We start from the raw sequence: 13744 nt of genomic DNA, 5'->3' as shown, positions 1-13744 counted from the left end.
CCTTCCTCAGGCAGCAGAGAAAGCTTGCCTCTTGCCACCATTGGACATCTCTAGTCAGATACTTTTTGCTTGGCCTACAGTCAGAATTCCTAGGTACAATAGAGTGAAAATTCAGAACTTGGTTAGTCCCAAATCCTCTTTGTACAAGGGAGCAGCCAAATGAAAATCGGACTTGTTTAACGCATTTAGCAAGTCAAGGGCAGAGATCCGGAAGCCAAGCCTTCCCATCCCAGCCCGAGACTCTTTCTTATAACCACTTCCCTTTCTACCTATGGTGACTCCACTCTCCTTGTGGAACTAGAGCAGTCTCCTGCCACTTGACTTTACCACCATTATCTGTCTTCCTCTTTTTTCCTATTGTCTGGATCCCCTGTTTTCAGGCCGCATGAACGATCCTACAATTATATTGCTTTAGAATGGTGTTGTGTGTCTAACTATCTCCAGCCTGGAGTATTAGATTCCAGTGTAATTGTGTTCTCTCCCATTAAGTAATTACTTTTGCTTTTTGTACTTGGGGGAAGTGCAATGCTTCTCCAGCAAATGAACTTGACGTTGAATCTGAAGGGACAAGTCTTTAAGGGGCATGCTTAGAGTTCTGAAGTGTTGTCTCATCTTTAAGCACAGAAATAGCTCTGAGGGAAGCCTGTGCTCTAGATGAAAGCCTAACTATTTAAAACACAGCTCTAGTTTCGGAGACATGTTATTTGCTGATTAAGCTTGGGAGTAAATTGTGTGTTTTGATGAATTGACTATAGGGTTGATTAATATTAAATGATACTCAGTGTCTTCTGAAAATGAAATGTTTGTGGATGTGTGCAGTGGCCTTGAGTATTACTCAGTACTTAAGTGAGAGAACAGTGTGTTAAGTCTAAGGGATGGTCCCGGAAAGTGAGAAGTCAATAGGATCAAGTGCATCTGGGCCGGAACCTGGGACTGGATGAATACAGTGAATATGCTACAGATGGGGTGGATGTATTCCCTACCTCTCCGTGAGGGAAAAGAAACAGAGCCATGGACTCTATTAAGCAGCTTCATTATATATATATATTTGTATGTATATATATATATACACACACACACACATATACAAGCCTTGTGTGGGCTTTGTTGGTGTTGCCTGCGCTACTCTTGTGCTCTACTGGGTCCGGTGCCCTGGGCTGGAGTGGGACTCATTTGAATTTACTGTAACGATGAGGTGTTTGCTAGGCTGGAGTGGGCTTCTCTGTGTTCTGGTTGAGGGATGCTGGGGTAGGTGCGCTAGTCTAGGCTGAAATGAGGGAAACAGGGCTGACAAAAACAGGAAAAGAACAGCTTAAAAGTGGAATAACTTCACTTCTCTGGGTATCATTTCCCAACCTGGCGAAGATGTGATGAGATTCATCTGTTCATACCAAAAATGTTCAGTGAGCATTATCTGAGTAATGGGCTCCTTTCCTAAGTACTGAGGATGCAGAGATAACAAAACACTGCCCTTCCAGGTCTCTTGGGTTAGGTAGGAAGCAGACAAGAAAGGAAACTAAATATAAAGTGAGTCTATCGGGTGATATTAGCCTCTCCAAATCTCAGTCATGTAGCACAACAAAAAACACTCAACAAAAGTTTATTTCTCGTTCATACGAAGTCTGTTATAGATTCAGGCAACTCTGTAGGGCCGTCGTCCTCCTTCTGTTGGCTCATCAATCCAGGCGGTTTCAATCTTCCGGTAGCTCCACATCAATATGTGTTTCCATGATGACCGTGCCAGGGAGGGGCTTGCATGGGACATTAATTGTTCCAGCGAGGAAGGGACACATATTACTTCCTCCCACAACCCAAACCAGTCACATGACCGCCCCCTACTTTACACTGGCAGGAGAGTGGGAGTGCAATCGTCCTATCTTCCCGGAAGCGGAAGAGATTTGGATCTTGGAACATTCGTAACCTTCCACAGGTAAAGGTAATCATGGTATGGGAGCCCGGCACATGTGAATGCCAGAGATCTCTAAGGGCTGTCCTAAGCTTTGGAGTTTTGGAATTTTGCTGTCATTCTCAATGATACCTAAAGGGATGGACTCTGTGCCTGTACCTGGCGTGTTCTCCGTGGAGAAATAGTACAGGTGAGAGTTTTTTCAGAGGCTTTCCTGAGTCTGCGCCAAGTATCCTTCGTCAGAAGTAGCAAGTTGGCTGTCATTCAGAGTACTGCTCTCGTCTCTCTCTGAGCTAAGGCAACAGGCTTCATTGACACTCTGCTTTTCTACTTTCTTTGGCTTAGATGCAGTGACTGAAGTGAAGACTGACATCTACGTGACAAGTTTTGGCCCTGTGTCAGACACTGACATGGTAAGTATAATTCTCGCTGAGGTAAAGGTGAAAGAAGATGCAACAGATCCAAGAAAATAAATTGGGGTTTTCCTACAGCAGGACTTTGTAGCTATGTTCTATGGAGGTCTCGTCTCAGATAAATTCCTACCCTCACCATGCTACATTCAGCCAAATCCATCCCTTGCCCTTCTCGCCCCATCTGTTCGCACATAAAGCATATACCCCCATCAGGAGTCCACTTTCCTTCTTTCCACAATGCATCTTTCAAAGTTGACTCGACTCCCCAGTCTCAATTCGACTCTCTCTGACATCCTCCTTCACATTTTGCCAGCACCGCGCATCTTAGGACAGATAGGTCACATGAGGAGAGCACGTGGTGGGGACTGTCAGTCAAGCAGCCAGTGATATTATCCGAGAATTCCATTCTTTGCAAACAGACCCTGGGGACAGCCACTGCGGACACCAACTGACTAGGGTGATACAAAGCGTTTGGAGGGAGAGGCAAAACCACTTCTGGAAACTGGCCTTTCTACACATGTGAGCGATGGGAGACCTTTGGAGCAGGTTCAAGGACTAGGGCAGAGCATAGCAGAGCTAGAAAGGGGGTGACTCATGAGTCATGGACATAGACTTCCCCTTCTCCCACCGTTCTCCCTTGCTGCCAAGGAGAAGAACACAGCGAAGAATCGAGACAGGAGACCCCATCCTAATGGACCACCTGATCGATACCTACTAAGTATCAGATGTTGATTGAATAATTATTATGTATGGAAACAAAAAGAAAACAGTTATCTGCTCAGTACACCTGGCAGTCATTAGATGCTCAATAATTTTTTGTTGAATGAGTGACTTTGTGTCGAAAATAAAAATCTTAAAATCAGAAAAAATATATTAAAAAAATATGAGACACCCTTGTTCACTACTTAGGTTTTTTTCTGTATCTCTCTCTCCAGTGAGCCTACTGCCTATAGGGCCCGATGGCTTCTTTAGACCTGTTGAGTAAATACAAATGGTTGTGTAGTGAAATGATACAGTTTGCCCTGTGGGTAATGCAGAACCACTGAGTAGATTCGAGAAGGGCAGTAAAAATATGTGTTGGTTTAGAATGATGGATCTGGCGCTCTGTACAGGATGGTTACCGGGGGAAGGACCGGAGGCTGAGAACTGGTTTAGGCATGGGTCTTCTTTCACTCGGACAAGGTCTAGGAGTCAGTTGAAAAAGCAGCCTCGTTCTCAGGACAGGGAGCTGTGTGTGGTTGTGAGGCCAGGCAGGGGGAAGGTAGAGGCCCAAACTTTGTCTTTTAAGAGTACAATAATATAGAAGGGTATAGGGATGTAGTGGGCTTCCTTTGAACTCCTCAAGGGCAAGTACCAGTCTTCATGGCTTCCTTGGCACTTCACAGAGTACTTGACACGTGGGAGAGCTCAGTGAGGGGCATGTTTGCCATATGAGGGACAGAGGAGACAAGTCTCTCATAGGGGTGGCAAGAAAGCCTGTATATCTAGATTGCCCCTCATCAACCTGATGACTGCTAACTTCCACAGCTTCAGATCCAGACATGTATTAAAACAGTTGCCAGTCTGTAATTCAATAAGTGTTCCTTAAAAGCTCAACTCTGTATTACGAGGCTCTAGGGACCTCTATATTAAGAGAGCTCATAGGCCATTGGGGCTAACCAGATTCACCAGGGATATGCAGCTCTCTCTGTGCATTGCTGGCAATTAGTGATGGATAAGGATTTTTATAAGAAAGCATCTGAAGCTACTCTATGAACACACATGCATTAACTCTCATGAACCATCATCCACAAATACATTCAGAAAAATGTACATGCACGCAAGAAAATACACACAGAATACAAACAGCCCACATGCTATCCTAGGCACTCCATAGACACACATGTGCAAATAGATACCTAAATGCACTGGTACCACACACACACACACACACACACACACACACACGCAGCCCCTGCCCAAATCGACTCCTCTCCTTGTTCGTTCCCCACCCAGGTAGGCACACGTGGGTGTTCAGAGGCTTGGAGACATTTTAAACAACATAGACTTTCTATCTCTTTTGAAGTTTCAGGTCTTACTTGCTTGTTTGTTTGTTTTTTTTCCCTCATGATTAAGCAGAAGCAATAGAATGGCTCTTTCCTAATCGGGACATCAGGCTTCGGTCAAATAAATTTCTGGTTATTTGTAGCTGTACTTCCATTCTGTCACAAGGCAGACTAGCTTTGATCACTGTGGCTGGGAAACACATTAATGGTGTTTTAAAATTTTTCTTCTTCATGTACTACTTGGTAGACTATGGCAGTTGACCCAGGGTCAGGAATGAGTTTGAGCGAAGCATCAGACTTTTTAGCAGCTAGTTGAAGCAAGGACATGGGGTCCTCCGAGACCACAGACTACTTCAAAAAGTCGATGAAAATTCATGTTGATTGGGTTCTTGACTCACTTCCAGCCAACAGAGTTTTGGTCCAGAATACTTTCTTACGGAAATAGAGACAGTCTTTTGTTCACGAAGTGGGGAGACTGTGGTGCCATTTTGAGCACTGAACCAATACTACCCAGAACCCTTTGCAGCCATTGGGCTCCATGGTCAAACACTGACTCCCACAGACATAGATCCCGAGTTTGACAGAAAGCTCCATGAGGGCCCATGTCTGTTTTGTTAATCTCAGTACCATCGATGCCTAATTAATTCAATGTTTGGCACTTGGTAGACTCTCAACTGTTAAATGGAAGAATGAGGGAGATGGAGCAAAATAAATTTGAGGCGAAAATTATGACCGTGTTCCTCTATTTGACTGAAAGTTCTTCAAAGGCATAAACATTTGTCAGGTACATTTCTGTACCTCCAGCACCTAGCCCAAGACCTGATACAGGTTCTCTGTGTTTGTCGATGTGATACGAAACATTAGCAGCAAGCCTTGAAAGTAAAGAGTAGAAATAGCTTTCTTCAGGAGACACTGCTGAGCAGCAAGCTAATGAGTCACTAATTGATGGCCCCAAGCTTTGAGGTACTAGTTTTGGTGGCTTCTCCATCCATGAAAATGAGGAGCCGTGGCAATAGGGAATTGGGCAGAGGCGAAAGCTGAAGGCTAATGGATCTTTCTAAGGGGAAAGTCAGATAAAGAAAGAAACTTCATACAGGGTATAAGACATGAGTTGGAAACTGGTTACAAAGGGACTTAACAGGCATCATGAATGAAAGGTTTGTGTTCACCATTTGCAATACATGGAGCTTTGTGGTCATAGGATACATAACTCCTCAACAGTAACACTGATCCTGTGTCAGTGGTCTCCCGGGAGAGAAACAGAGTAAGGGACACAGTCCTCATTTGAATAAACCGAGGCCGTGTGATCGACTATGGCTTTCTGTTTTAGTGAAAAGATTTGGGGAACCGTTTCATTTTCACTTCTCTCTCACATTGGGTCTGTCCATTCCTTACCAAATGGAAGTTTTCCCTGGTGCCCCAAGATCCTTTGAATTCAAATGCAGAGAAAGTGGGATGCTGGCTTAAGAATGGCGCGCTACACATACGGTCAGTCTCTGAAAAGGAGAGTAGCAAGGTGACAGTTGATATTTTCCGAGAGTAGACCTCGATTGCGGTAATCATTTCACAGTGAATATGTATATTAAATCGTCACGGTGTGCATCTTTTAAAATCACATCGTACAACCTAATATATATCATTTTTCTTTGTTGATCCTACCTCAATAAAGCTGGGGGTAAAAAACATAACAGCTGAGAGAAAATTTGGATACTCTCCTGGTCTAAACCACCTCTGACAAAGCTTCCATTCTAACTCTCAACCTAAGGTCCCAGGCTGTGCCCTGGTCCTTGAGCATGACAGTGACGTGGGAGCCCAGGGTCCTGAGTTAGATATTTCTTTTATTATTATTATTTTTTAAATCTAAACAAATATCTATCTGAATGTACTGATAACGCTAGTGAGAAAATAAAGAGGAGAAAGAGTAGTAACGTTAATAGAGTCAGAGAGAACAATTGGAAAACTTAAAATGCCAGTTCTAGGTGTTGTCCACCTCGCCCTTTTCCCAGGGACGCTTTAATTAGATACTTGCTAGGTAAGAAGTGCCAGCTGCCAGTTGTCGGAGAAACTTCCTAGGGTGTACAATCGACAGCCAGGTAGTGAAGCAATTAGATGATACAATAAGAGAACTAACAGTCTAGCTCGATGAGAAAAATAAAATGGAGGCTTGGGAATGGGAACTCATAAAAGACATCATAATCATAATTCTTGGTAAAAGATTCAGGTGGCATATATTTTGGTTTGACAACTGCTTATGAAACTCATGCAAAGTTACCAGAGTATTCAGACACCATATGGGGAAAAAATGGTGTTCATTAAAAAGGAAGTAGCACAGAGACCTCTTTCCTGGTGGCAATGGGTTGGAAGTTATTGCACCTGTCTCCTCTCTCGCATTGGAAAAAGTAGTGATGTTCACTTCAAGCCCTCACTTACTGGTGATCTCGGGCATAGAATGGAGCAGAGCCTTCGTCTATTTTGAAAGCCTCTTAGGCTGTCAGTTTCCTCTTATCCCATAAGATACCGTATTCCCAGATACAACATAGAAAGACGGTCCATGTCTGTGGGGTTTTGCCTCAGATTCCATGACTAGGGATTCCCTGGCTACTGTTATGTAAAATGGACAGGCAGGACACATAAATTGCTAATAAGACAATTTCAAGGGCTAAATGCAACTAAAACAGACTTATGGATTGTGATTATCCAAAATAGAGAACGATGGAGAGAAGATGGCAGCAAAGGGAGGACAGGATGACCAAAACAAGGGGCGGGGTGACGTTTACGGGACATTCGACGGTGCCTTTTCTGTAATGAATTGTCAAGTATGTTGGCCCCAGACCCCGTTAAAGTGAAATCAGCCTTGCAGGCCCTTTCTGGAAGCTTGCTTTGAAACACCACGCAGCGTCAGAGTTAGACATTCAAACTCTAACACCAAGCCAGAAATTCTTCCCCAAGTGCTATGTATCATCTGCACCCAGTGTAGGAAATGCATTAAGTGTCTTTCCCAGGAGACAGACTTAGGCTTATTATCTGGAAGATTTGATTTAAATGCGTCACAAAACAACAGAATTCATTTGTCGATATGGAGGCAAACATCGTCGGAGAGTATACAAGGAGTCGATTTGCAAGGAAGAAATTCATTGCATTCCTAGAATGGTCAGGTCAAAACTGGATTGCTTTTGGCCAAAGGTCGTGAGGTACTTATGGAGCAAATAATCACGCCGTGATTTTCCCAATAGTTTTGACTATGTCGGGAATAATATATTAAAAAATGGGGACCGTTCGCCCAACTTTTTTTTAATCTTAAAAAGTTTACGATATTTCTTTTATTATTATTTTTTAAATCTAAAGCTACAGATGAAGTCCCTGGGTAACTTATCCTGATCCCATTTCTCTCTCTCCCTCCCCCCTCAGAGACAATCACAATAATGAATTTGTCTTCTATGTGTCTCATTCTCATACATGCTCTAGACTTATACCTGAGGATGTATAAATCACATGCAATAGCAAATATCACAATAAGTAGCAAATAGTGGCTTTCATGTTTTCAAATTATACAAAATACACCATACCTCGTGTATCATTTTACAACTTATCTTCCAACCATGTATTAAAGCTATTTTTGCTGCATTTAACTGCATTTCATTGATTTTAACTGCTGTAGACTGTTAACTATATATGAATATTTATTCATACATTCATCCAATTCTCTTATCATTTACGCTGTTTCGTTTATTTTTTTTTTCTTGCTATTAAAAGACAATGATACAACAAAATATCCTTGTACACATCTTCTTGTACATGTTTAAGTTTGTATAGCATGTGTACTTACAGATAGAATTTCTGATTTGCCGGGTTTTCACATATTAAACTTTTTTCAGAAAGGGCCAAATTACTCTCGCGATGGGTTGTACCAATTTCTAATCCCACTAGCAGTGTATGAGAGATCTATTTTTCTGTAGTTTTGCTAATACTTTGTATATGCACACTTTATTTTTGCTTTTCTGATGGGTATGACACACGGTTCCTAATTGATTTTATTTGCATTTTCTTGTTTACCTTTGGTGTTAGGATCTTTTATGAGTTGAGTGGCCGATCTGTGCCACTAAAGACAAGATGCCTTTGTCACCACCTGCATCAGCAAAAGTAGAAACTGCGTGCAGATCCTGTTTCCTCATGTTGTCACTTTGAAGTTTCCCGTGGATATGTGTCTACATGCGTGTGTGTATGTGTGCGTAACTCGTGATACCTAGGTCACTAGTTTGATTCTAACTGCAAGAAAGGCTGAGACTTTGAGTTTTGGCTCTTAATTTAGGCAGGCAAAACTCACAATATGGACGTTTTTCCAAGATTTCCTAGAAAGGCCAAACATATGATGGTGAATAGTAATGAACATGACAGTTATCCACTCTGCATTCTATTCCTAGTTCTCTCAGAGGTGAGTGTATGTGTGTGTGTGTGTGTAATTATGAATGGATTTGAAATTTTACAACCTCTCTTTTATCCTCTATTAAGACAATGGCATGATTTTACTCCTCTAATTTGTTAATGTGGCTAATTACATTACTGTTTTTTTTTTCTAATATTAGGCCATCTTTACAGTCCTTGGAAGACTCAAACTTGATAATGATGTTTTTAATACATTTTTTTGGTTGGTTTTACTATTATTTCTGGTTCTTTGTATCTATGTTCATAGCCGTTCCCAAATAAAACCACTTCTCAACATCTCAATTGCTGCTTCTTCGGTTCAAGCCACCATTGTCTCAGATATATTTGACTATAAAAAGCCCCTAACTGATCACATGCCAAAGTAGAGGAAATAATTTAATGGAACTTCATGTACTCCACGTCACTCAGCTTCACAAAGTTATCATTTTTTTTGCCAACCTTATTTAATCTATATTTCTACCACTACCCCCAACTGTTTCCTCATTTTTGTCTCTTTTTCTTAAATAAACTTATCAGAAGTTTTCTCTGTTAGTAAATTGTTAAAGCAATCCAGTTTTGGTTTTGTTCATTATCTTTTTTTTTTGTTGTTGTTTGTTTGGTTTGTTTTCTGTTTCACTGATGTTCGCTTTTGTCCGGATCATCTTTTTCTTTGCTTTCCTTGGGGTACTCTGTGGTCCTTCTGGTTTCTTGAGATAGATTAGCTTATGGTTTGCCTTTTTCTTAAGGATATCTTTAAGGCTTCTTTATGGCTGTCAATTTCCCTCCAAGTACCACTTGAGACACCTACTACAACATTTCATACAGAAGCGTTTTCATCGTTGTTCAGTTCTAAGTATTTTCTAATATTTTTTATGGTTTCCTCTTTGTTTCTAAAAAAATTTTTTTCAGTGGGCTTTTCAATTTCCAAATATAATACTTTGTTATTAATTTCTAATTTAATGTCTCATATTGAAAGAAGATGGTCTATAGGATAAAGAATTTTTTGTGTGTTTCTTGGGATTTGCTTTATGGCTTAGCATGTGGTTGTTTTTGCTAAAAAAATGTGTTTTACTAACTGTTAAGTTGATAAGCTTATCTGTTTTCCTTTGCTTGTCAAGTAGATTATTCACATATTTCAACATTATAAATTGTTGGTCTGATTGTTCTTTCATTTATTGAAAATCTATGTGTTTGTCACTTTCTCTTTGTAATTCAATTTGTGCCTTATGTATTTTGAGTCTGTTATCCATATATAAAAACTTAGAATTTTTTTTTCCACTTGAGACACTCCATATTTTTACTGTAATGATATTTTATCCCAAAGAAAAATGTTTGTCCTACAGTCCATTGTGTCTGTATTTTATAGTTCTCCCACTTTATTTACATGCCCAAACGTATGTTTCCATCACTTTATGTTTGACCTATGTTTTTAAGTGTCTTGAGGTGTGACTTTGTATATACACAGCATATAGATACATTATTTATCCTTAGAATATATTGATTTTGTTTTTACTATTTTATGTATTCTTTTTCCCACGTTTTTCTATTGCTGATTGGTAGGTAGTATGTCTGGGTTGAACTCGTATACTAAATACTGCTGATCAATACTTAATCATTCCACAGCAATTTATTCAGCTCCAACTGTGTGTGTGTGCCAAAGCACACATGCACAAAGGGCTGTAGCCAAAGTAACTTATCAGCATGTGTGAAATCACTGGTCCTTATTTTTAAAGATCTGTAATTCTTGGAATTAGCTTGAATGTTGAAAAGACCTTTGATCTGGAGTATAAATCAACCAGCCATAGGCCAGAAGGGCAAAAGTCTAGCCCTGTCTTTGGAGAGGCTTAGGGTGTCATCTGCTGATAGCCAGATTTTCCTCAAACCCTGATATCTATGCTCACACCAGGCAAATCGTCATCCTCTACATCAGGGGTCTCCAATCTTCTGGCCGCGGACCAGTACCAGTCCGTGGCCTGTTAGGAACCAGGCCACACAGCAGGAGATGAGTAGCAGGTGAGCGAGCAAAGCTTCATCTGTATTTGCAGTTGCTCCCCAGTGCTGGCGTTACCACCTCAGCTCCACCTCAGATCATCAGACATTAGATTCTCATAGGAGCACCGGTCCCTGGTGCCAAGGAGGGTCAAGACTGCTGCTCTTCTTACTTTTGGGGGCTTAATGAGCTCATAAGTGGCCAAAACCTTTTTCTCAATAAAGAATCACATTGTGTTTTTATCTGTCCAGTTGTTAGTCTACACTGCAGTTTTGTTCCCAGTCCAAACTACCTCTGTAAAGTGACTCTTCTGTGCTGGTCTGTTAAATCTTGCCCTCCTTGGTGCTAGACTCCAATTGTGCCTCAGGGCAGAAGAGACAAAATACAGCTATCCTGTTGGCCTCTTGCAGTTAGATATTGCAGAACGAGGAATGTGTACTTTCATGGCTTTGAACCAAGAGAGGGTTATGAGCCTACCGGATTGAGGTTAAAATCTAAGAACCAACTATTTTTAGTATATTCTTTAGTGGTTACCTTAAATGTTAACATATGTACTTGACCTAAAGTCTAATATCTCTGTTCTCATCCCTAATATACTCTCTCCTTCTATTTGGTTTACTCTACTTATTTGTTCCACTTTGTCTTTATAGCCTTTATTATCATCTGTAGAGAGCCATTAATTGTTTAGTTTACCCATAAGTTTGTTAACACTTGGCTCACTCACCATTTCTTCATGCATCTTCCTGCTGGTTTCATTTTCGACCATATGAAGAACTTTTAGTAGTTCTTTTCCTAAGGATTCATTCAATCATTTCTTTATTCAAAAATATTTATAGAATACCTACTATATGCCAGGTAGAGTTTTAGGTGCTAGGATATAGCAGCAAACAGAACAAAGTCTCTGCTCTCATGGAGCTTCCAGGCCAGTGGAATAAAAGAACCAGTGAGCAAATAAAAATACATTTTGCCAGTGCCATCTGACAAAATAATGCATGATGGAAACTAGTAGATGTTAAGGAGAAGGGGGATTGCTATTTATGACAGGATGGTCGAAGAATGCTTCTCTGATATGGAGACTTTTGAATGAGACTTGAATGCTGTGAGTGAACCAGCCCTGAGAAAAACTTATTTTGTCTAAAATTATCTTATTTTGACCTCACTCTTAAATGATAATCTAGTTGGCTATAGAATTCTTTCGACTTCTATTGTTCATTTCAAGAAGTCTGCTCTGAGCCAAATTGTTATTTCTTTGTAGGTAATATGCCTTTGCTATTTTTATGTTTTTAAGGTCTTCTCTTTGGCACTCTTCAAATCCACTGTGTGTTGGCTTGGATCTATTTTATTATATTGAGCTCACAGCTCATTATGGTTCCTGAAACTAAGAATGCACATATTTCAGCAATTCTGAAAAACTGTCATCCGTTAGTACTTTAAATATTGTTTCTCCCTCGTTTTCTCTGTAACTTTAGAATTTTATTAGATTATGCTGAACCTTACCTTCTATCCTCCATGGGACGTAGTCTTTCGTGCTTTTTAAATCATTTATTCGTCTGAAATGTACACTGAGCAATTTTTCTTCGTATGTATTTTCTAGCTCACTAATCTCTCTTCAGTGATATCTAATCTTCTATTTAACATATCCATTTACTTTCAATGACTGTTTTTCTTTGACAGAATAGACCTTTTTAAAATCTGTTTTTTCTTACTCTTACCCCATAATGTCTGGATCTTTTCTCATGTTCTCAATCTTTCCTTTGATGTCTTTATCATCTTAATTTTTGGCTCCTTTATAATATCTGTCTGATTATTCTGTTATGTTAAGTTCTTGGAGGAGGTCTCATTCAGTTATATGTTGTATCAGCTGACTCTCCCTTGTGACTTTCTTTAGGCATTTTATTGTGGATCATTAGCTTATTTCCAGCAAGCATTTATTTGTGGTCATGTCCCTCCAGAGCGTTTTTGTCTTTGCTTTTGCAAGTCAGTCTAGAAGTATCCCCATTCTTAGACCGATTTTTATGTTAATTTCTTAGTTTATAAGCCCCAAACCAGGCAGAAAGTGTGATTTAGATAGCAATTCCATCCATGTACGATTAGTCTTGAGGTTGCTAAATTTCAGTAGAAATGCTTCTCCCAAAACCTTCTTCATTCATAACCCATGCTTGGATAGACAAGTTTCCTTTTTGAATTGTCATGTTGTAGACTGATTTTCTCTAGTTCGTTTGATCTAATTAACCCTTTTGCTGAGGTTGGAGCTGTTCAGGATCTTGATTTTATGTAGGAGTCTAGTTCCAGGTTCTTACCTGGCACAGTCCTGGTTTATACTTGTTGTCGTGGTATAATGACTTTTAAAGCCTCCTCTCACTCCCAAAAGTGTTCCAATTCAGACAATAAAGTATGCAATCTCCTAATCCTTAGACAGGAAGTACTTCCTTTACTAGAGGAAGAGCAAAGCCAGACTGGGTAATCTGTAGAGGGAAGAATGGTTAAGGAAGAGCTCAGAGAAGAGGCAAGGGCCAGTTTACGAAGTGCTTTCTAGACAAAGAAAGGATATTGGAATTTATTCCAGGTATGATTGGAAGCCATTAATGGATTTTAAGCCAGACGATTCTCAGCAGCTTCTGGCCGCTGCTTTATCTGGCTACCTAGAGCTGTCCCCCATGCCTTGTGTAGTTCAGCGGTTAGTCAAAGATTTGAGCAGAATTTGTACTCAGATTTTGGGACTCATCCTCTCAGTGATTCTCTTGCTTCCAGGAATTTTCAGCTCTTTTTCCATCCGTGAGCTCTGTCCTCTGAGATATTAAGCCAGCAAGTTTTCTGATTTCTGCCAAACTCACAAACATCACCTAGAACATTTCTGTCATGTGTCATTTAGTAAAGGACTCCCATATTGTTTCTGCCTGCATTTTTATAAATGTGAGGTCTTCCTCATGTGTATAGTGCAATGGTCAGCTAAGATTTCAGAGTATAT

General features: G+C 40.3%; 1 protein-coding gene across 1 annotated transcript in view; it reads left to right on the top strand.

The window, feature by feature from the left end:
• GABRA3 (gamma-aminobutyric acid type A receptor alpha3 subunit) overlaps positions 1-13744 on the top strand; it is a 191986-nt gene that overhangs the window by 102288 nt on the left and 75954 nt on the right. Inside the window, exon 4 of the mRNA XM_006904791.1 lies at positions 2252-2319. Within this exon, the coding sequence (XP_006904853.1) occupies positions 2252-2319 (68 nt within the window). The remainder of the gene's footprint in view (positions 1-2251; positions 2320-13744) is intronic.

The sequence above is a fragment of the Pteropus alecto genome, unplaced genomic scaffold (assembly GCF_000325575.1).
Source record: "Pteropus alecto unplaced genomic scaffold, ASM32557v1 scaffold141, whole genome shotgun sequence".
NCBI classification, from domain to species: Eukaryota; Metazoa; Chordata; class Mammalia; order Chiroptera; family Pteropodidae; genus Pteropus; species Pteropus alecto.
This window is presented reverse-complemented; position numbering and strand designations above follow the sequence as displayed.